The 21,862-nt window shown below is 34.5% G+C and overlaps 2 protein-coding genes and 1 pseudogene across 2 annotated transcripts; all 3 read right to left on the bottom strand.

Annotated features, from left to right (window-relative positions):
* Positions 1–1,271: 1,271 nt before the first annotated feature.
* LOC143564712 (pentatricopeptide repeat-containing protein At4g17616 pseudogene) lies at positions 1,272–3,417 on the bottom strand (annotated as a pseudogene).
* A 7,712-nt stretch (positions 3,418–11,129) lies between these two features.
* Positions 11,130–14,493, bottom strand: LOC143564718 (ultraviolet-B receptor UVR8-like). The gene is made up of 10 exons (XM_077051911.1): positions 14,405–14,493; positions 14,177–14,321; positions 13,313–13,423; positions 13,177–13,237; positions 12,980–13,095; positions 12,807–12,892; positions 12,534–12,735; positions 12,392–12,445; positions 11,552–11,719; positions 11,130–11,472 (listed from the first exon to the last, which is right to left on the bottom strand). Exons 1-10 carry the CDS (start codon positions 14,440–14,442, stop codon positions 11,266–11,268), a joined length of 1,188 nt encoding a protein of 395 aa, XP_076908026.1. The 5' UTR covers positions 14,443–14,493; the 3' UTR covers positions 11,130–11,265.
* Positions 14,494–18,000: 3,507 nt separating this feature from the next.
* LOC143564719 (14-3-3-like protein) lies at positions 18,001–20,294 on the bottom strand. Its single transcript, XM_077051912.1, has 4 exons — positions 19,772–20,294; positions 19,555–19,677; positions 18,418–18,534; positions 18,001–18,230 (listed from the first exon to the last, which is right to left on the bottom strand). The coding sequence occupies exons 1-4, from the start codon at positions 20,255–20,257 to the stop codon at positions 18,180–18,182; spliced, it is 777 nt and encodes a 258-aa protein (XP_076908027.1). The 5' UTR covers positions 20,258–20,294; the 3' UTR covers positions 18,001–18,179.
* Between the last annotated feature and the right edge of the window lie 1,568 nt (positions 20,295–21,862).

Below are 21,862 nucleotides of genomic sequence, written 5' to 3'. Positions count from 1 at the left end.
ATTGACTAGGTTTAGGAATTTGAAGTCTTAAAATTGACTATGTTTATGTTTTGGATTTGGGCAAATATGAATTCAGTCTAAGGTCTGAATCTGTTTCATGATTCATTGTACAGATACAAAATCTTGCCAAGTTTGGCCCTTTTCTTTTTACTTTTCCTTTAAGGGTTCAGTCTTAGTCGGGTCCTTTCGGTTTATACCCGATACTGACCCGATGCCTGAGATTCTTAAGAAACTATACCCAGAGACCTACCAAGAGAAACCAATTTGGTTTGGTCTCAGGTTATTTCATGTCGGGCTTCGACTCGGCTCATCTCGTTTATAGACATGTATGCAAAGAGTGGTAATTTGAATCTTGTACGAAAAGTTTTTTGCATTTTGTGTAAAGATCAGGTTTCGAATAACACGCTTATATCAGCTTATTCTCATACAAACGCTTCTTTTGATTCGTTAACTTTGTTTCGTAAATTGTTGTTAATCATGCATCATGTGTGGCATTGATAGCCGAAACACAAGGGTACATGCACCAATCGACCGGTGTCCGACGGTTGAGTGCTATGTGCCTTATGTCCAAGGCTTGATGCAAAACTACTATCGAGTCAGGGGTCTTAACGGAAACAACCTCTTTATTCCTACGGGGTAGAGATAAGTTTGTCTACATCTTACCCTCCTAAGACACATGCAGCTTCAATTGAAATGTTCTTCTCACAGAGTTCCTTCCATTGTGCTGATAAAGCATTTAGCTCATATGTTGTAGTTTATATTAACCACATAATGTAGCTGATGACATTTTCTTTCCCGGTTAACAATTTCTATCTTTTTGTTTAATTCAGCAGTGCCTGTGCTTGTAATCTATAAAAAGAAAGAGACCAAAATGCTCATATTTGCAAAAACATATTATATTCCATACAGAAAACACATTAATGCTACATTTAACAGCTAAAACACCAAATACACCACAAAGAACATAAATGGATATATTTAAAATACATGAGTACAACTATAATGGCAGACACAGAAGAATATCATCCAAATCAAATAACAACACATCTAAAATACATATAAAATAGTCGCTGTGCACTTTGGTGTTTGGTTCCAGTAACATGTTACTATGTTTTATGTTCTCTCTCCCTCAAACATCTTTTAAAAAAAAAAGTACCCCCCACGTCATCACCCGCCTTCAAATTTACCCATTTAAAAAAAACCATTAAATAAAGGCCTTGAGCGTCTTTCACCGAATACTATGCATTTCGATAAAACACAACCCAAATCAATGTCGAAACCGCTACCTCTAATAAACATCGATACACCCTCTAGAAACAAGAGATCAAAACAACAACTAACTTCAATCAATGTCAGCCCATTTTCTGAAAGCCTTCACATGTTCAACCCTTTTGCTCTGAGCCTCACTTTTACCATCACAAGCTTTCAATTTCCTATAAAGATCCTTATGAAGCTTCAAAAACTCACTTCTATACAACCATTTATCAACATAAACTCCATCCTTTTTCATACAACTAATAACCTCCATCACTCTCTCAAAATACCCACCTTTCAAAAAACTCAAAACCAAAACCTCATACAAATCAACACTCATCATCAACTTCCTATCTTCAAAACTCCTCTTTATATCGCCCCATAATATAGTAACATCACGATGCATTTCTAAGCACGAATACCCCATCACCATGTACATGTAAGTAGCCACATTAGGATAAATAGTCATTCTTTGCATACTTCTATATGTCTTCAAAGCATCATCAATCATTTCAGCCTTCATAAAGAAGTAAATCGATGAGTTAAACTCGTAAACCGAACAACTTACATCCCCTTTCTTCATTTCTTGGATCAAACACGATACCAAATCTGATCTGTTCTTATAAGCAGTCGACTCTGACGTATCATTGGATATTATTATACCCGTTTTTCTAATATGTTTCAATAGCGAGTCGGCTTCTCGGTGCATGTTACTTTCTTGATAAGCAGTTAATAATGATGCATATGAATTAGCGTTAGGTAAATTACCTGCCTGCTCCATATCGTCTATAATATCATGGGCGGTTTCCAGCCAACCGACATGAATGCATGCATCAATAACATCAGCCCGCCCCTTTTCCGTTTGGATCCGGGATAAAACTTTTGACAGCTCACTGACCCGACCCGCTCGTTTATACCCGACAATGAGCTTTGCTAGGGTTTTGTTGGTAAAAACAAGTCTTTTATTGTAATGTGTCACAAGACCTTCGTTTCTTTCAAACTGCACTAATGAATTTTCAAGCAAACAGTGTGGTAAAACCTGTAATTTTAAACCTTTTTTGAGATTCGGAGATCCAAGCGGGATTAAGAAAGGCTTATTATGTGGGCTCGTCTGAGTTTCGGTTAAACCGGTCATATCAAATATGAGTTTGGTTACCGAATCAATATCGTTGAACTTAAAATGTAAGCTCATGAGATTATCATAAAACTGGAAATAATGGTTACCCATGTAACCTGCCACCGAGTCAACACAGTTTTTGAGCTTCTTTAAATCGTCTCGTTGACCATTGACAGCATAGATTCGGGCAATAGTTATGACAGTATCTGCATCACCTACTAAACCCATTTTTGACATCAGCTCTATGATTAGTTGACCCTTGAAAGATAGGTTATAACGCGAACAAGAATCAAGAACGAGGTTAAAGATCGTGGTATCGGGCTTTATTCTACATGAGTTAGAACCCGAACGCTGAAAAAGATCACAAATTTGAATTAGTATATTCGATGCAAGATATGCACCTGTTTCTTTTTTGACCATATGAAGAACGAGCGGGCCCAGTAAGTTAGCTGGTGGGGTATTATCTTTCTCAATCATTATCCTAAGAATCATAGACACAGGAACTGGCATTTGTGCTCTTGCTAAGGAGAGTGAGAGGTTGTAGAGCTGGTCAAAAGGAAGTGAGTTTGACTTCTTTTTGGGAAGAAGAAGGATAATATCGCATGCTCTTTGAAGCCATTTGGGCTCACGCGTGTAGGATAATTCTGTTATGAACCGACTCAATATATGGTCATCTGGTAAACCGTAAAGTTTCTTGAAATCTGTATAAGCTCCCCATGCTTCATCTATCTGATTGTTTTTTAAATAAGTTTCAATATTTTTAAGCAATATGTCATGAGAAGATCCTTTCCAACATAGGCTTCTTGGTGTCACACTATTGCAAAGATATCTTAGATGAAAACTTAAGGGCTTCTTGTCGGTTTGTATATAAACTGGTACTAGGTAAATGAGACGTGAGCTAACACGGATCAAGCAGAGATCAAAAACTGATCTTTTCACCAGTGACCATGCCATTTAGATGATCCTCCTTTTAGAAGGAAGCGACCGATTCTGAAAAAAAATATTAATATCAAAGCAGAAGATGGTTATTATATTTTTACTTACACTGCATATAAGAACACAGAATATAACTGCATATTTCAAAAGCACAATTATCTCAATGAAATTGTATATCTGGCCGGCCCAGACCCCATCCTGAGCTCGGCGAGCGTTTAGGGAGCGGTTTCGGTTCTGGGCACAAAATTTTTAATCCTTTTTTTGTATATATTAACAAGTGAAATTGGATCATACAAATCTGATAAAATGGCCCGGTAATTTAGCAATTAGTCTGTTTAGGTTTAATTGGGCCAAAAAACTTGAGAGAAAAAATATTATATAAGACCCATTTTTTATACTCGTCTTGGGCAATCAAAATCTTGAAGACGGGTCAGCTATATGTGCACTCATGATTACAAATACTAATAATGAGATTGATGTGTGGTCAATAACAGATACCATTAGTTGAGTTAACAGCAAGACACATAAAAGAGATACAAGTATGAATACTTCTTTCCAATAGGCATTTCATCGAACACCTGGTGTGCTTAAATTCTAAATTCTGAATAATTGTAACAAATACAAGATATAATCTTTATAACTCATTAAATTTATGAATTCAACTGAGAAAACATGAAGCGGGTTACCTGATTTGATTCAAGAGAGATTGGCGGGAACGGCCATGAACTGAAACTGAACAAACTAGAAAGAGCTTAGCTCGAGGTTTTGTGTATTTTTGAATTTTAACTATTTTTAACCTCTATTATTAACTAGATTTAGAGCCCGTGTAATACACGTTACAAGTAAAGCAAAGTAAAGAATTACATAACATGCAAAAGAATGCATGCATCTATGTTTGTATCTATACTTTGTGTACATAAATAATTTTATTTATATCACAAAATGATTTTTTAAATGAACTTAATAAAAAATACGTACAAAAACACACCCTAGAACGTTTATTTTCTTGAAATTTTCATTGTCAATATCATATATGTATAACTGTAAGAATTCAGGAAAAAGACTTCTCATACAATAGAAGTTCTAACCACCCGACCTAAATACTGAAGAAGCATTACCTTTCTTGATATATTTATTAATTTGCAACACATAGAATGAAATGAGAACATTAAATTATAATGACGGATGTTCTTCAATAACTATGTTTTTCTGAGCTACACCATGAAAAAGATTTTAATAAGTTTCAAGGGGCTTCTCGACTTTGCTATAATGACAATATAAAAATTAACATGTTAACTCATTCAATTTTGTGAATATTTTGCTTCTTTTGAGCATAGTTTTGCATAACATGCTTCCCATAAGTAAAAGTTAATGCTGACCCAAATGTTTCAAAGTTGATAAAAATTAGAAGCATTGATATGCATGGGGGCGGCATGTAGGAAGTGATCACTATCTTTTCTTAAGTTTTAATAGTCGAAGGAAAAATAGTCAAGTTGTCAAATCTCGAACCTTTTAATTATTTCCCAAAATGTCCTTGAAAATAAATTTGAAACTCGAATCATGTTTAAAATTTGAAACCCGAATCATTTTTAAAATTCTAACTTTCATATGTTTGACATTTTCAAGTCAACACTTTAAACGCGTAAAAATTTGACGATAAATCTATTTGTATTCTCAAACTTTTAAAAATACTCAGATTTCTCATTTTTGACCCGTAACAAATTTTGACACAAATGTATTTAACTTGTACAAAAAAATATATTTACCAACTTTTGACTGAATAAATAAATTTAAGTTTCACAAAACCCGAAACAATCCTTCATAAAAAAATCAAGAAATTAAATACGATAAACTTTGTTATATATGAAAGTGATTGGTATATATTTACTAAATAACCCAAATGATATAGTTTACTTAATTAACGAAAAAAATAAATTGATAGATTTAAAGCATATATATTTATAATTTATAAATTTATTACAATTTAAAATAAAAACATTAATATATATTTGGTTTTATAAAAATAGATAAAACTTTTAAACATAGATTTATAATTTAATGATTAAAAAATGTTTTGTAAAATGAAAGCATATTCGAGTTTTGTTTTTTTTTTCTTATAATCGTCTGCAATATACAGAGTACATGTTAATAATAACATTTGAAATTATATTATTTTTTCAATCTTTAACAAACATGATTTGTTAATTTTTGGATTTCAACAAGTATTTTGGAACATATAATAAAATAATATGTTAATATTTATTTTTATAAAAAAATACAGATATAATATAAATATAATGTAAAAAGAAAGTAAATATGACATATATTATGGTCAATTAAGTTTTGGAGGGAAAATGTTGTGATATTTAACCACAAACTGACATGTGTCACAATTATTTTTTTTTATTAGAATAGGTAGATTTCACATTTCATAGTGAGTTAAGAGTCATTGGCCCTTTTTAAGAGTATCCATCAAATTTAAATTTAGGAAGTATTGGGAGTAGTTTAGGATGTTGTGAGAGAGGAGGACATTGATTTTTTTGTATATTTAAAAAGTTTATGTATTGAAAATGGTTGTGTATGAGTGAATAAAAAAGAAACAATAATAATAAAAGCATAAAAAATTATTATTTAATTGAGAATAAGATCGAAAATGTAGTTGTTTTAGTGTAGTTTTGAATTTGGTGATAGAGAAATGGATAAGAATGCTTTAAGGTACTGCACACAAACTCGACCTAAGCTTAGGCTTATTTGAGGTTTTTCTCTATGTATTTAAAACTTAGTAAAAATGCGTATAAATTAGTAAATAAAAAATCAAAACAATCCTAGGCGAGATTAGGCTCGATTTAGATTGTGTACACCCTGCTTAAAAACATTCTCGAGTAGAGGTGTACAAATCGGGTTTTTTCTAATACCCGGGTTCGGGTATGATCGGGTATTGGAAATCGAGTATTGAGAGAAATCGGGTAGGGTATTGGGGAGAAAAACTCAACCCTATTTACCCGGGTAGGGTATGATCGGGTTCGGGTATTGGAACCGGGTATGTGTCCGGGTACGACCGGGTATTAATATCGGGTTTTTAATTTATAATTTTTTTATACATTTTTAAGTTGTTTAAAATTTAAATTTGCTTTGTAATTTATAAAAAATTATACTATATTACAAAAACCGTAAATCCACTTAAGTATAAATTATGTACTTAATAATATACATTTTTTAAAAACTTAAACATAAAAGTTGTGAAGTAAACATAAAAATATTCTATAAAAACTCATGTATTATTTCGGGTATTAGAAAATTGGTATCAGGTATAACCGGATATGGGTATAGGGTATGACCGGTTTCGGGTATTTACGGGTATAAATCAGGTACGGTTCCGGGTATGGGTATTGAGCTCAAAATACATACCCTATCCATACCCTACGGGTAGGGTCGGTTCTGGTTTCGGGTATAGAATACCCGGGTATTAAAAAAACCGGTTCCGGGTATTTTTTTCGGGTCCGGTTCCGAGTACGGGTTTTTTGTGCACCTCTATTCTCGAGTGCAAAAAGGTCAAGCTGCTCGAGATCAGCGCGTTAAAAAGTCGAATCAAGCCGAGCTTAAACGTGCTCAAACTTAAAAATATGTTTGATAAATAAATGAGACGAGCCCATTGCTAATATATATTTTATTTTACATACTTATTATTATAATAAATTAAAATAACTTGGGACACATGTTATTTGAAGATTCATTCTTAGCCAACATTTTCCGCTCAAACTATTTTTCTACTTTTAATGAAAATTAATTTATGTTATTATAATCAAAACATATCAATTCATTATTTTATCAAATAACTAATTACTTAAATTATAAAGATTAAAAATATATGAGCATTTATATTAGTATAATAAAAATATTTATATCTTTAATGAAATCATATCAATCTTTTTTTTATTAAATCAATTTATAAATACTTTTAAGCGTAAGAGATGAATGTGGTAAAATTTAATGAACGATATTTATAGAATTAGAAGATAAAAACAAGAAGAAATTATAAATGAATATTCATGTATCTATGGAGTTCTCATCCATCTTTTTCAAATATGTAATACAAAAGTGTATTTTAGTCATGTTAATTTAATAGGGATGTGATTACACCACATACTTATACGGCCGTATAGGATTCACATGCCTGACAAGGGGACAAAAAACAGTTTTTTGCAGCCTATACGACCGTATAGGCCTATACGAGCCGTATAGGCATTAAATGGCTCGTATTGCCTTCTGACAAAACCATAAAAGCTATACGGTCGTATAGGGCTATACGACCGTATAGAAAACATTTGCAGAAACATTCAGACTGCCTTAATCGCTGCAGGAAAACGACTATACGGCCGTATAGTGCTATACGAGCCGGATATACCTGGTTCACCACCGGCATCGGAGCCACAGGCACAGGGGCCACCACCACAGTAGTTCTTATTTATTTTCATTGTGTGTTGATGTGCACTATTATGAACTTTATGTATGTGGACCACGTTTAAAACTAAATGTATTTTGGGTGAACTGGTTATTTTTATGTATGTGGACCATGTGTTTGGAACATGATGTATTTTGGGGAAACCTCAAATGTTTTTTAGAAAATTTAATAATAAACAAGTTGGGTCAACCAGCAACAAACAGTCTTGAGCTTTTGACGAGCTAAGCTTGAGCTCAACATTTAAGCCATTTAAGATAAACGATCCATGTAAGGCCCCGTTACCGGTAGCCATACTTTCGTGTTGGATTTACTCATAAACACAGTTCTAAATATCATAGTTAATTAAAACATTTACGCGGAATATAAAACTTTCATAAAACATTACGTAATTCATAACTTGTCTCAAAACATCCTTTGTCTTTCAACATTAAAGCATTAAAATTAAAACATCATAAGTCTTCAGATGCCAGGCTCTTGTTCAATGCCACGTGTCTCCTCAAACGAGCAGCCCCATCCTACTCACCTGCGTGCATACTAAAAGTCAGCTACGCTGAGTGAGTTCTAGTTAATCATACACTATACAATACACATAAACTTATTTTCATTCATTCATACTTTCATACTTTCATTCTTTCATACTTTCATTCTTTCTTTTGTATCAACTTACCTTCATATCTTACGTTATAAAGAGCATTACGCCCTTCATTCCTCGAGTATTATTAGGGCTCGGTACCCTCCTTCCTCGAGTATTATTAGGGCTCGGTACCCTCCTTCCTCGAGTATTATTAGGGCTCGGTACCCTCTTTCCACGAGTATTATTAGGGCTCGGTTTCCCTCTTTCCACGAGTATTATTAGGGCTCGGTTTCCCTCTTTCCTCGAATATTAGTAGAGTTCGGTTCCCTAGTTCTCGAATATTAGTAGGGTTCGATTCCCTCTTCGTTACCATACAACCATACATCATACCTCGAGTATTATTAGGGCTCGGTACCCTTTTCGTAACCATACAACCATGCAACCGTCATTTCCTTCTTTTATTAACTTTATCACGTTCATACACATAAGCATACATATCATACTTACCTTATACATAGCGTTACAACCTGACAGTACGTGCAATATCCGAAGATCGTTCACGTACCGTCAAGCCATCATTCATACATATCACATTATTCACATAAGGCATACACTTATCTCTTAGGATAAGCGTATTAACAAACATATTGAGTATGCACACAGCCCCGAAAACATAACACATAAATGGGGCTAGAAACTCACCTGAACACGGTTACGTTCACCGTTAATCGTAATCCCTTTCTTCAGTTGTGCACGGCTGACTGTATAACAAGTATACGTATCAATTAACTATCACTTCTCATAATGTATTTCTATCTTTATATGACCCACAACGAACGGGGGTCCGGGGGCAGCGCCCCTGGCAGCGGGGTCTAGGGGCGGCAGCCCCTAGCAGGGTCCAAGGGGCAGAGCCCCTGGCTGGGGTCGAGCTGCCATGTCAGCTTGGAAAAATTTTATTTCTTTAACTGTCTTAACACATTTTTCATTAGATTTTTAATTTATTTTCTAATCGAACTTGACTTTAGGCGAAGTTAAACCTTAGGCGAACTTAGCTTTAAGCGAAGTTAAACCTTAGGCGAACTTAGCTTTAGGCGAAGTTAAACCTTAGGCGAACTTAGCTCTAGGCGAAGTTGTCATCAGGCGAACTTAGCCGTAAGCGAAGTTATCAATTAGGCGAACTTGGCCCCAGGCGAAGTTATCGCTTTGAAGGCGAAGTTATCGCTTTGAAGGCGAAGTTGCCCAGACAGCCGCTGTTTGGTTTCTGTCCAGCATTTCGAGCGTTTTTAACACCCTTGCTATGGTTCAATATCACCCACTACGCTTCCCGACCATTTTCGGTCGTTTATACACTAAAAAGCTTGGATCTTTAAACTTCAAAGATCAAGAATCATACCTTTTTGAGCTTGTTTGGATCTTGTTTACTTGTTATCACAACTAATCTCTCTCTCTCTCCCTCTCGGATCTGCCCGGTTCTTCCCTCTTCCCGGCCGCCGGCGAAGTTGTGTGGTGTGTGTGTGTTTTGGAGTGTGTTAGAAATAAATGGAATGAAAGATATTTTGGGTTTAGGGGATATTTATATCCCTGAAATCCCATGGATCCAAGGCCCATTCTCGTTTAACCCATCTCAATTAATCCAAGTCCATGGTCCGCTCCTTACTCAATATCCAATAATTAACACGAAATCACTAAACATAACTTTCTTTATTCAACATTAAAATTTTAGGATGTTACAATCCAAATACGACCCGTATAAATCACATATATCGTATATATGGTCATCATTTTTTTAAAAAAGTGTGTATACGGCCGTATAGGCCTATACGATCCGTATAGGCCTACGAGGCGCTATAAACGACGGGCAACAACCTCAGATACAACTGACACGATTCAGGTCCTATACGACCGTATAGCTCTATACAAGCCGTATAGGACAAAAAATGGTGTATGAAGATCCAGGGTGATGTGGGAGCCTGGGAGGATCCCTTGCCATTTAATATATGATATTCTCTTTAAATGTCATTTATAATGAAAATATTATCATCTTTTGTTAGAATTCGATATGTCATTAAAAAAATATAATTACAACTTATAAAATCACAAGGTGTTTCGTGATTATGAAAAAATTGTGTGAAAATGCATCACGTATTCGTGTGAATATTTCATTTGAAAATATAATCTTAACTTTAATTGATAAAAATATAGTTTTTTTTTAGTTTAATCATTTAATTTCTATAGTTTAATTGTAATTCTTTTGAGTTTCTCGTGCATCACACCTGTTCAAAAGCTAGTTATTAAATATACAACTTTATGATAACTAATATTATGTATGAAATTATGAATAAAATAAGTAGATTATATAAAAAAATAAGTATATATATGAACCAAGCTCGAGCTTGAAAAACCATTCATAAACCGATCTCGAACGTAAACGACCTCAGACGAGGCTCAGTTACGCCCTTAGTTTTTTTTTTAAAAAGAAAAACAATCTTCCTTCCAAGAGGCGTTCTGTTCTATGTCCTATCGTTCCTGCAACATCATTCTCCAGCGAACCTCCATACTTTCCGGCAACCTAAAACCATTACAAACACCAAATCTTGCTCCACAATCCAACAAGAACTTAATCACACTGTCCTCCAACCATGCACCTCCGCAAATTCACTCCAACAAACCAAGCAATCACACATTTTCGAAAAGTGGAATACTGAAAATTAACTCTTGATATAAAACAATAACTCAACTGATGAACTAACATATGGGTTTGGAGAATATGAAGAAACCATGTTACACCTACATTGCATCAACCACTTGTTTCACAAAGTAACTCACAAAACTTGAAACAAACTCATAGCAAGCTTTCAACTTAAATAACTCCATAGATATTAGATATTACAACTCATTAAGATTGTTCTAACGAAACCTTCATCACATCAACTCATCTGCCTCAGTAGCTCGCCATTCAACAATTGCAATCGTATGTCGGCCACCACATGCCACATATTTAGCACACCACCGTCCTGGTTCACTACCATCCTCACCTTTTGGCGACGGTAGGTTAATAGGCACTTCTGATGGATGACCAGTTGTCACCTTTCTACCATACCCTAATCTTCCATGGTCCCCACGCCCAAACTAACAGTTCAAACAGGTCAAGTTAAAAAGTGTAACTGTTAAAGTTAAAAAAAGTCAGAAGGCTTTGTTGTTTGCTTACAGAAAACATACGACCATCACGAGTCAACGCGACAGAATGAGTACCACCACATGACACCTGCACAATATCTTCCCCAGCTAGAAGCTGGACTTGTTGAGGCACCATTTTACTGCTTTTGTCATCTCCAAATCCAAGTCTTCCATGTTCTCCTCTACCCCACCCGTATACCTGTTGACCAAAACGGTGATGTCGTCAAACATCTGTTGACCTTAACTTCAGCAAAAAAAGTAGAAGAAAAGAAACACGTGGAAAACTATTGATAGAAGTAGGGCTATTCAAAAAGCTCGCTCGAAATCGGTTCGTTTGTAATGAGCCGAGCCCAAGTTGAGGTCGGTTCGGATCATGGATCGCACGTTCGCTGGCTCATTTAAATTAAAGCCTATATGTTATATAGATTTGTAATTTAACAAGGTGTGACATTTTTAATGAAGAAATAAAAGAATATTGAAAATTCTTGTTTGGCTTATTTAGAAGTAAAAACCAAATTTTAATATATAAAACCTATAACCCAAATTTTAATATAAGTAAATTATTAATTATGTAGTTTACAAATTCTGCATTATGTGTGTGACAAGTATTACTTTAAAGTTTTTATATATATATCAATATGTGTGAAATAAAAAAAAATACAAAACTTTAAATATAAAAAAACTTTGCTCGATGAGCCACAAGCAAGATCGAGCTTTTGACAAACCAAACTCAAGCTCAACTATTCAGCTTGTTAAGATAAACGAGCCAGCTCGACAAAACTCTTTAAGATAAAGTGATAAACAAGACAGCTCGGTTCAGCTCAACGTATTTGAAATTACGAGCTTCTTGAATAAATGGACTACAAGATACCTCGCCTTCATCTGTTAGAGCAGTAGAATGCCAACCACCTGCAGCAACATCCACCTGAAATTACATGGATTTAGAAACTTTGGTCTAAATTTCACTATTGTAGACTCATATAAAACTATTCGAGATGGTAAAAAAAAGTAACCAGTTTGAGGCCGGATAATCCTTGAACAGGAACAGGTTGTGATCTGGGTTGGGTATCCCCGGTTCCTAGCTGCCCATATTCATTATTCCCCCAACCCCAAAGATTTCCATCCTCAAGAAGAGCCAAATTGTGGAAAGCCCCGACCGCAATCAACTTAACCTTCTCAAGACCCTGTACTCTCACGGGTGTCGAGATTTGTTTTCTGCACGAACATTACAACAAATTTAGTCATTTTCTTCACATTATAATAATTGAAGGAAATTAGCATTGTACATGTCACCCGGAGGCCACGGTTGACCCCATGTCCAAACATGTCCTTCGTGTGTCAGCACAACTGAATGGGTGCCGCCAGCAGCTACCTGCATAGTGCGTATAAACGTAAGATTTATGTAAACATAATATAAATAAAAGGCAAGTGACTTTTTTTAAGAAAATGAATAATAAACCTGGCGAATCGAAAGCTTTGGTGCACATCTTTGAGGATTCACGATAACCATCCTTGTCCTACCGGACTCGCCTTTCTTCTCAAGCTCTTCACCACACTGCCCGTACTCGTTTCCACCTACCAATCCGTACTATTACTTAAAAATCGTAACAGAAAGTTTTATCTAGTACTTTCTTATATTTTGTTACATAAACATACCCCAAGCATAAGCATGGCCTTGATCATCAACCGCCAAACAATGCCAACCACCAATAGCCGCCTGAATCAACACTTAACAAATTAAAACATAACCACTTTCTAGTGATTTACTTCAACTGGATTAATCATGTTTTACCTGAACAATCTTAACGTTATCGGGAGTTTCAACCTGAACCGGCTTATTCTCGAATTTAGTTAATGGCCGGTGCCCCAAAGTTCCTTTTTGATTCCATCCCCACATAAACAACTAATATAAACACAACATAACATAAACATTAGTATCAAAATACTCAATTTTTCGAAACATCAAACTTCAATCAGTTTTACCCAGTGCCGGCTTTGAGGGGGGCGGAAAGGGTGACGCCCCCGGACCGATTACCCTGGTTTGGCCGGAATTTTTTTTATAAAGTGTGTGTGTGTGTGTGTATGTTTAAAAAATATGTATTCTCAAAATCTTAATGTTATAACTCAATTCATTTAAGCCATTTTATTAAAAAGAAAAAAAAAATGCACAACCCAAATCATAACTAGGGATGCAAACGAGCCGAGCTGCTCCCGAGCTACTCGAGATGGGTTCGTGAAAAAGCTTGATCGAGCCGGCTTGCAAGCCTAAACAAGCCTGCCTGTATAATTTTTATAATATATGAATTATATATATTTAATTAATATATATATATATAATTAAAATATATATAAAATAATTATAAATATGTAAAAAATTAATTCATAAATAGAGCTCGACGTTAAAAAACTACTCACAAGCCAAGCCAAGCCAAGCCAAACTCGAGCTTTAGAAATAAAGATCGAAACGAGCCGAACTCAAGGTCGAGCTTTGTGTAAGCTGAACGAGGCATAACCCAATAAGCTCATTTAAAAAATTAATTAAATGAGCAATTTTTTGTACGTTTTACCAATGCTCTAACTAGTAACTACTAGTAGTAATAATAATAATACAAGATATTTTGATAAACCCTAGCCTAGCACAGTGTTATTACGATACCTTGCCGTCATCGCAAACGGCGAGAGAGTTACGGCTGCCGGCGACGACGGAGCGAACGGCGACGGAAGCAAGAGACGTAACCGGAGAAACCCATTCTTTCTCTTCATTGTCTCCAAGTCCTAATTGTCCATCTTCACCAGAACCCCTAAAACATATATATAATATATAAGGTTATAATGATGGTGGTATGTAACGGCGATAGTGAGGATATAATAATAATAGACGTACCAGGCGATGACGGCTTCATTATTATTGTTGACGGCCATTGGCAGAGTTTGGAAAAGGAGTTTACTGAAGAAGAATGAAGTGGTGAGTTATTTGCTGCCGAGTGTTTGTGGGTGGTGATATAAAGTTATTATTATTATTATTATTATTATTATTATATTGTTATTATTGTTTGTGTTTATAGTTTTCTTTTTTTCCTTTTGAAAAGGTAACAACAAATATTTGTGTGATTGTGATATTAAACTGTTTATTGAGAAGATATTTGATCGTAATTAAAATGTGTCTAATAAAAGTTGGGATTTTTATGTAAAGGTAATTACGGTATTAGTTTATTGAATATAAAAGATAAAAATAAGTAGTATTGCAATTATGCAAACTTTTTGTTTAAGACGGTGTAATTAAACACTTATAAAAGAGATTTGGTTGGTTTGGATTTGTTTTTTTTTACATAGGTCATTACCTAAAAATTATAAAATAATAAATTATTTACAAGATTTTGCCATGTCATGAGTTATCGTATGTAGAGTTAACTGATGAAAATATGTTGAATTTACTCGAAACTAGTGGTGTAACAAGTCGGATGGTTGTGAATTACTCAAAATTGGTTTGTTAAAAGCTTGAATCATACTGAGCTCAAGCAAACCCCCACTCGAGCCTAACAATACACTCGTTTGATAAACGAGTCTAGCTTTATGGCTCTTTGACTACGACCCGATTTATAAATATAATATACCTGATTTAGTATATCTAATATTATGTTATACTTATACATATAAAAATTATTACAAGTATATAATGATATTAATATATATTAAATTAAATAATTAAGTGGCCACAAAATAAATCAAAAACAAGAAACATAAAGCCTTTTGAGTTTTGAATTAGTGGAAGAATAATTTTTCTAGAGGAACTAGCGTAATTTCTATTTTAGAATCTTGCTAAGAAATCTTTATAAAATTACCCGGTCATTTGAAGAAAAAACATTACATGGGTGTTTAGAATTTCTTACTTTTGCCTTCATATGACTTAAACATTCCTCGCATCTCCTTCACCATCTATCATCTCCCAAAAGTATATGTATGAAGTTTGCAAATTATATGGTGATGTTTTGACTTGTTTGAGTGTAATTACAAGGTTGAGAGAAAAAATGTGATGATTTTTTATAAATTTAGGAAAATAAAGTTTGTCTCTATTTATTTTGTTAGTATTTTTTGAATTGGTTGTAAATGGAGAAGAGAAAAAACTGTAATAATATATGTATAAAAAGTATTATTATTTAATTAGACATGAAAAAAAAATATAGTGTTTTTTTGTATAATTATAGAGATTAAGATGAATGATAGGTTGAGAATGCTCTCTCATTTTCAATTAAATAATTTTTTGTATACCTTTATCATTATCTATCTTTCTCTTTCACTCACAACCACTCTCAACAAATATTAAAAATATATAGTAGGTGAACAATAATTTTTCAAATATACAGAAAAATCACTGTATTTTCTCTCAGCTACTCACAACACTCTAAATCACTCTTTAAATTATAAAAACTCCACTCATAAAGTTTGATGGTTTGGATGTGATTATAACTTATTAAAAAAATCAAAAAGGTGTTTAGATTTGCTTAGCATGTTAGATGAAAAGTTTCATAAATCACAAGATTATAACTTATGATTTTTACGTAAGCCATAAAAAAAATTAATAAGGAATCCCAAACACCCCCTAAAAAATCTTCTTGTGTTAATAGTGAAAACAAATCCGAATTAAACTCTTTCATAAATGATTTATTGATTTGTATCTTTCAAATTTTATAGTACTCGTCGGTGTACATTAAAACTTCAAATTAGGGGTGTTCACGGTCCGGTTTTCGCGGTTTTTACGTCAAATCGTAACCAAACCGTTAGTTACGGTTTTTATTTTCGTAAACCAAAACCAAACCGTTGAACGTTTAAACCGAACCAAACCGAACCGTTAGTAACGGTTTGGTTCCGGTTTGGTTTCACGGTTTGGGCTTGCTGAGGTTTCATACAAAATGCCCAAAATAGTTATGATATGTAATTATATAGCTCTTCATAATTTACAAAATTTAACAAATACCGTTACAACAATTGATATTTACGGGTAGTATTTATATTTAATGTGTTTGTTATAAGCATTAATAATTTTTATTTAATTATTTCTATTAGGATATTTGTATACACATACATATATAGGGTTTGGATCAAATACAAATGAAATTAACGTGCTAAACGTGAGAATCAAGTAGAGTAATTATGTATACAAGTAGAGTAATTATCATAGAGTAATTACATGTATACAAGTAGAGTAATTATCATAGAGTAATTATGTAATTACTCTATGATAATTACTCTACTTGTATACATAATTACTCTACTTGATTCTCACGTTTAGCACGTTAATTTCATTTGTACGTTAACCTTCCCCAACATATATAATATAATATATTTAGACAATATATAAAACTAAATCATAAGGTCCGATCCGGTTTATACGGTTGGTTTTGGGTATAAACCGTAAACCAAACCGTTCGTTACGGTTTGAATATGTTGAAACCAACCGACCGAAAATTAAGAAAGAAAACCAACCGTGAAACCAAACCGACGACCGGTTTGGACGGTTTCGCGGTTTCGAACCGAACCATGAACACCCCTACTTCATACTAACTTACATAATTTTATATAATGTTTTACACTTTTATCACACATATGTGAAGATTACTATTTCTACACGTCTATTTCTACACGTATAGATCGTATACATAAACAAATAATCAACAGGGCAGGTCATAAGATGTGGCTGGGTGGTCGACGGCCACAGACCTGACACTTGGTAAGTCCGAATTTTTTTTATTTTTATTTTTAAATTATATGTACTTTTATTAAAACAATATGTATATTTAGTGTTTGAACTCAATTACATAACAATTACTTTGGTCAAGTGGCAAAGGGGTATTAGTCCCAATCCAAAGGTTGTGGGTTCTACTCTCATTTGAGCTATGTTTAATCCTATTTTTATACAAAAGTTTTTTTCACAATCAAATTATAACCAAATAAACTCATATGAAAATTAAATTGTTTAAACCCAACAAATACTCCTTTTATTTAAGGCCCAAAAAATTTTTCGCCTCCGACCCAAAATTTTTTAAGCTTTTTCGAAGCCAGCCCTGATAATCAAACTATTATATTTGTAGTTTCATTATATATTTTAGAAGAGAAGAGATGAGGGGGAGTCAATAACTTTTAAATGTATACTTCTAGCCTTTTTCTCAAAGATACTGTTCATTTTGTTGTGGTGTTCTCGCAAATCACCGTCCCTCCTGATCCACTCTTTACATTTTTTCCCCCAAATCCGGGCACTCTTCTCTCACTATCCCGCATCTTTCTCCAAAAGACAAGATGGTGTTCCTGATTGGTACCGGTCAGATCTCGACGCCCCCCTAACTGCTAGCATACCATACAGCCTGACACCTATCAGCATGATGCATCATGTTTACATTACTATGTTAATGTTGTAACACTTGCCACGATACAATTTCTTGCAACTGGCTGACCAAAATGGTCACATGCCACAAAAGATATTTGAAATCCAAACATCTAAAGTTGCCAATACCAAAAACATGACACAAAACCAAACTTCAATAACTTAGCAAGCTTACAATCTATATGAGATACTAGCAAGCAGCAACCTTAGAGAATGTGCACAAATTCATATGTTTACTCATAGAACACAACTACTACTATCATATGACTTATAAATATCACTATTTGTCCTCAGGATTTGAAGCCTCCTTGATCTCATCCCCTGCGTCGTCCTGTCACAAAAACAAAAGGTATGAGCTTCAACATAGTAACAAACATGCATATGAATTCATATAACAGAACAAGTTGCACTAACATTTTGCAAAATGCAAAGCACAAAAATAATATATACTTCCGTAACACATTCGAGAATAATGTTTTAATTCAAAACATAATTCATTCAGAAAAGAGAGTAGATACCGCAACATCAGAAGCCCACAAAGTGAGATTGTCCCGCAGAAGTTGCATGATCAATGTGCTATCTTTGTATGAATCCTCACCAAGTGTGTCTAACTCAGAGATGGCTTCATCAAATGCCTGCAATAGATCACAGCCATGTTTAATACAAATACACAAGATTAAAAAATATATATTACAAAATCAGGGATAAATCAATCAATCAATCAATCATGCCCAGTAAAATCCCACCGACAGCAAAGCTATAAGTAGGGTCTGGGGAGGGTGGGATGTAGGCACACCGTACCTCTATCCAAAGGAATAAAGAGGTGGCTTCCAGAGAGACCCTCGGCTCTAAGTACATGTGTATGAAGCAAAATAAAGGAAATCAAAGTTTAACAGTTATATAAAAACTACTACTAATTATAATAATATTAATAAAAAGATCACAGTTTAACAGCTATATAAAAGCTAATAATAATTATAATAATAATAATAATATATGTAAGGGAAATACCATTATGGTATGTGACATAAATAAGTTAAGTCTAAGCCCTAAGGTATTCAATTCTCTCTAAAAATCCTTAACTTTAATTCTACTTCTCCACAAATTCCTATCCTCAACCATGTCCTCGGAGAGGTTTAGGTCTATCAAATCATGCCTAATCCTCTCATCCCAAGTCAATTTCGGTCGTCCTCTACCCCTCCTCCCCTCTATAGTAATGTTTTCTACGGATCTAACAGGATTCGTCGTCTGTCTTCTCTTTACATGTCCAAACCATCTCAATCTCCACTCTCTTATCTTGTCTGCTATGTTCGCCACCCCTAATCTCTCGCGAAACACAACGTTTCTTATTCGGTCTAGCCTTGTGTGCCCACACATCCAACGTAGCATTCTCATTTCTGCTACCTCCATCTTCCGCACTTGTGCCTTCTTGATGGCCTAACAATCTGTTCCTATAGCATTGCAGGTCTAACTGCCACCCTATAGAATTTTCCCTTTAGTTTAATCGGGAAACTCTTGTCGCACAATATACCTGTGGCTGCTTTCCATCTACACCATCCTACCTGAACTCGGTGGGTCACATCACTGTCTAATTCCCCAGGGATAAAATCAGGGATAAATATCAAAACCAATTATACTGCTAAAAATAGCATTACCTGTTTAGCAAGGCTGCAAGCACGGTCAGGTGAGTTGAGAATTTCATAATAGAACACCGAGAAGTTCAGAGCAAGACCCAGCCTTATTGGGTGTGTGGGAGCCAGATCAGCCAAAGCAATATCCTGTAAAAAAACCAGTTTCACGAGTCAAGATATTAAAAAAATTGAATCTTGATAATCATCATCATCATCAATTCATGATCATCATTCGATCTACCTGGGCAGATTTGTATCCTAATAAAGTATTCTCAGCAGCCTCCTTCCTCTCAGCTCCGGTCTTAAACTCAGCTAGGTACCTATAATAATCACCTTTCATCTTCAAGTAGAACACTTTAGATTCAGCAGACGATGCAGAGGGAATCAAATGAGACTCGAGAAGAGCCAAGATGCCATCACAGATTTTGCTCAACTCGGTCTCGATTTTACCCCTGTAGTTCTTGATAATGGTAACATGATCTTCATTCCCACGGCTTTCCTCTTTCTGTTCAATGGAAGATATGATCCTCCATGAAGCTCTCCTTGCACCAATCACATTCTTGTAAGCCACAGAAAGCAGATTTCTTTCTTCAACTGTCAACTCTTCAGAATCTGCAATCTTCACAACCTTCTCCATGAACTCCACCATTTCTTCATACCTTTCAGCCTGCTCTGCTAACTTCGCCATGTACACATTTTCTTCACGAGAAGCTTCAGTTTGCACCATTTTTCACACCCAAGTATCGCTTAATCTGCAGAAAAATCACAAATTCAAACAATCAGATCAGCATGCTATGAACAATTTAAGCTACAGTCATGGTTGTATACTTGTATGCATCTTGAAAAAATTACAAATAAAATCCAATTCGATTAATCCCGATTAACAGTGAGTCCCTACCCTACCGCCCGACTAGCGGCTACTGATTTCTACAATACTAGCTACAGTTATACCAGAAAAATGTTTATCAAATCTAACACCTATAATCAATTTCTTCAACACAACACACTGTACACTCTCAGTTATGCAATATACATAAATACATGATGTCTATTGAGCCAATTTCTAACCAAATAAACACTGCCTCCACCATAATTTTCACATATATTATCCAAACAAACTACACAGTACACACAACCATACAGTTTTCACTAAATCTAACATCAATAACCGGTAAAATTTTAATCTACAGATCTAAATAGCTTCTGCTCGCTGTTATAAGCAGTTGAGATAATGAATCAAGTGAAAGTTAATAGATCTACATAAATACATAGTTATTAGCAAACCCTAGAACCAGTCGAAATTCAAATAAACTTGTGGAAGTGATAAAATTAACGAAATATACGCAAAAATAATCGGAAATTGATTATAAAAAACGAGAAAAGTGATGGGAAATACCTGGATCGAAGAGTGTGTGTGGTTTTTACGCCGATGAGAAAAAAGGATTGGAGGTGCGTGTGAGGGTTTATGTAGCGGCGAACGAATGATGAATAATAATAAACCAATTATAAGATGACACGTGGCAGTCAAAAGTAATCACTTTTTATGAATTCTCAAACTTAGGCAGAAAATAAAAAATTATATATTAACCATTGTGGCGTTCATGGACACATTGAGCACTTGATTCGGGTAGTGGACGTTGGCAAAGGGTACACCGTCGGCGATCTGCGACCACCTCTATTCGGCTAGTGGATTTAAAGTTCTACCACCTGATAAATGTTGACACTGGAGAACGGTCATATAATTGTTTAAAATACATTGTTTCTGAAAAATTAAATATATGATGTATATTAAATTAATTTTGTTAATATATATATATTAATTATCTTTAATAGTTTTTTGAACACCAAAAGTTTACACACTTTTTTATTATGTATTCTATAATAATAGATTAGATTCTTACTATGTTTACACCAAATGGATCCCAAACACTCAAATGGTGGTTCAAGTCAAATGCGTCTGGATCCAAAAGTGGTTCAAGCCAAAACCAACAGTTGCAACAAGCCTCGTTTCAGTATTATCAATGTTACCCACAATATCCTCAAGCACCAAACATGTATATTCAGATTGCACGTGTCAATTCACTTTTCCAACACAAGAAGAACAACCTTTTGATCCTTTTGCATTTCGTGTAATTGTTATTGGAAGTTAATCTTGAAACGGGTTATCGGGAAAGTTGAAGGTGTTAAATAAAAATGTTTTAGTAAGTTTATTTTAGTACTAGGCTATTAACCCGTGGGCGCCACGGGTGAAAATATAGAAATCGTCTAATAAACATATATAATTTTAATCGACAATATTGTCTGTTCTTGAAAGTAAGTTCATTGAACTTGT

Source organism: Bidens hawaiensis, unplaced genomic scaffold (assembly GCF_021521415.1).
Source record: "Bidens hawaiensis isolate Kalapana, Puna unplaced genomic scaffold, B.hawaiensis_p1.1 tig00022149_1, whole genome shotgun sequence".
Lineage (NCBI taxonomy): Eukaryota > Viridiplantae > Streptophyta > Magnoliopsida > Asterales > Asteraceae > Bidens > Bidens hawaiensis.
This window is presented reverse-complemented; position numbering and strand designations above follow the sequence as displayed.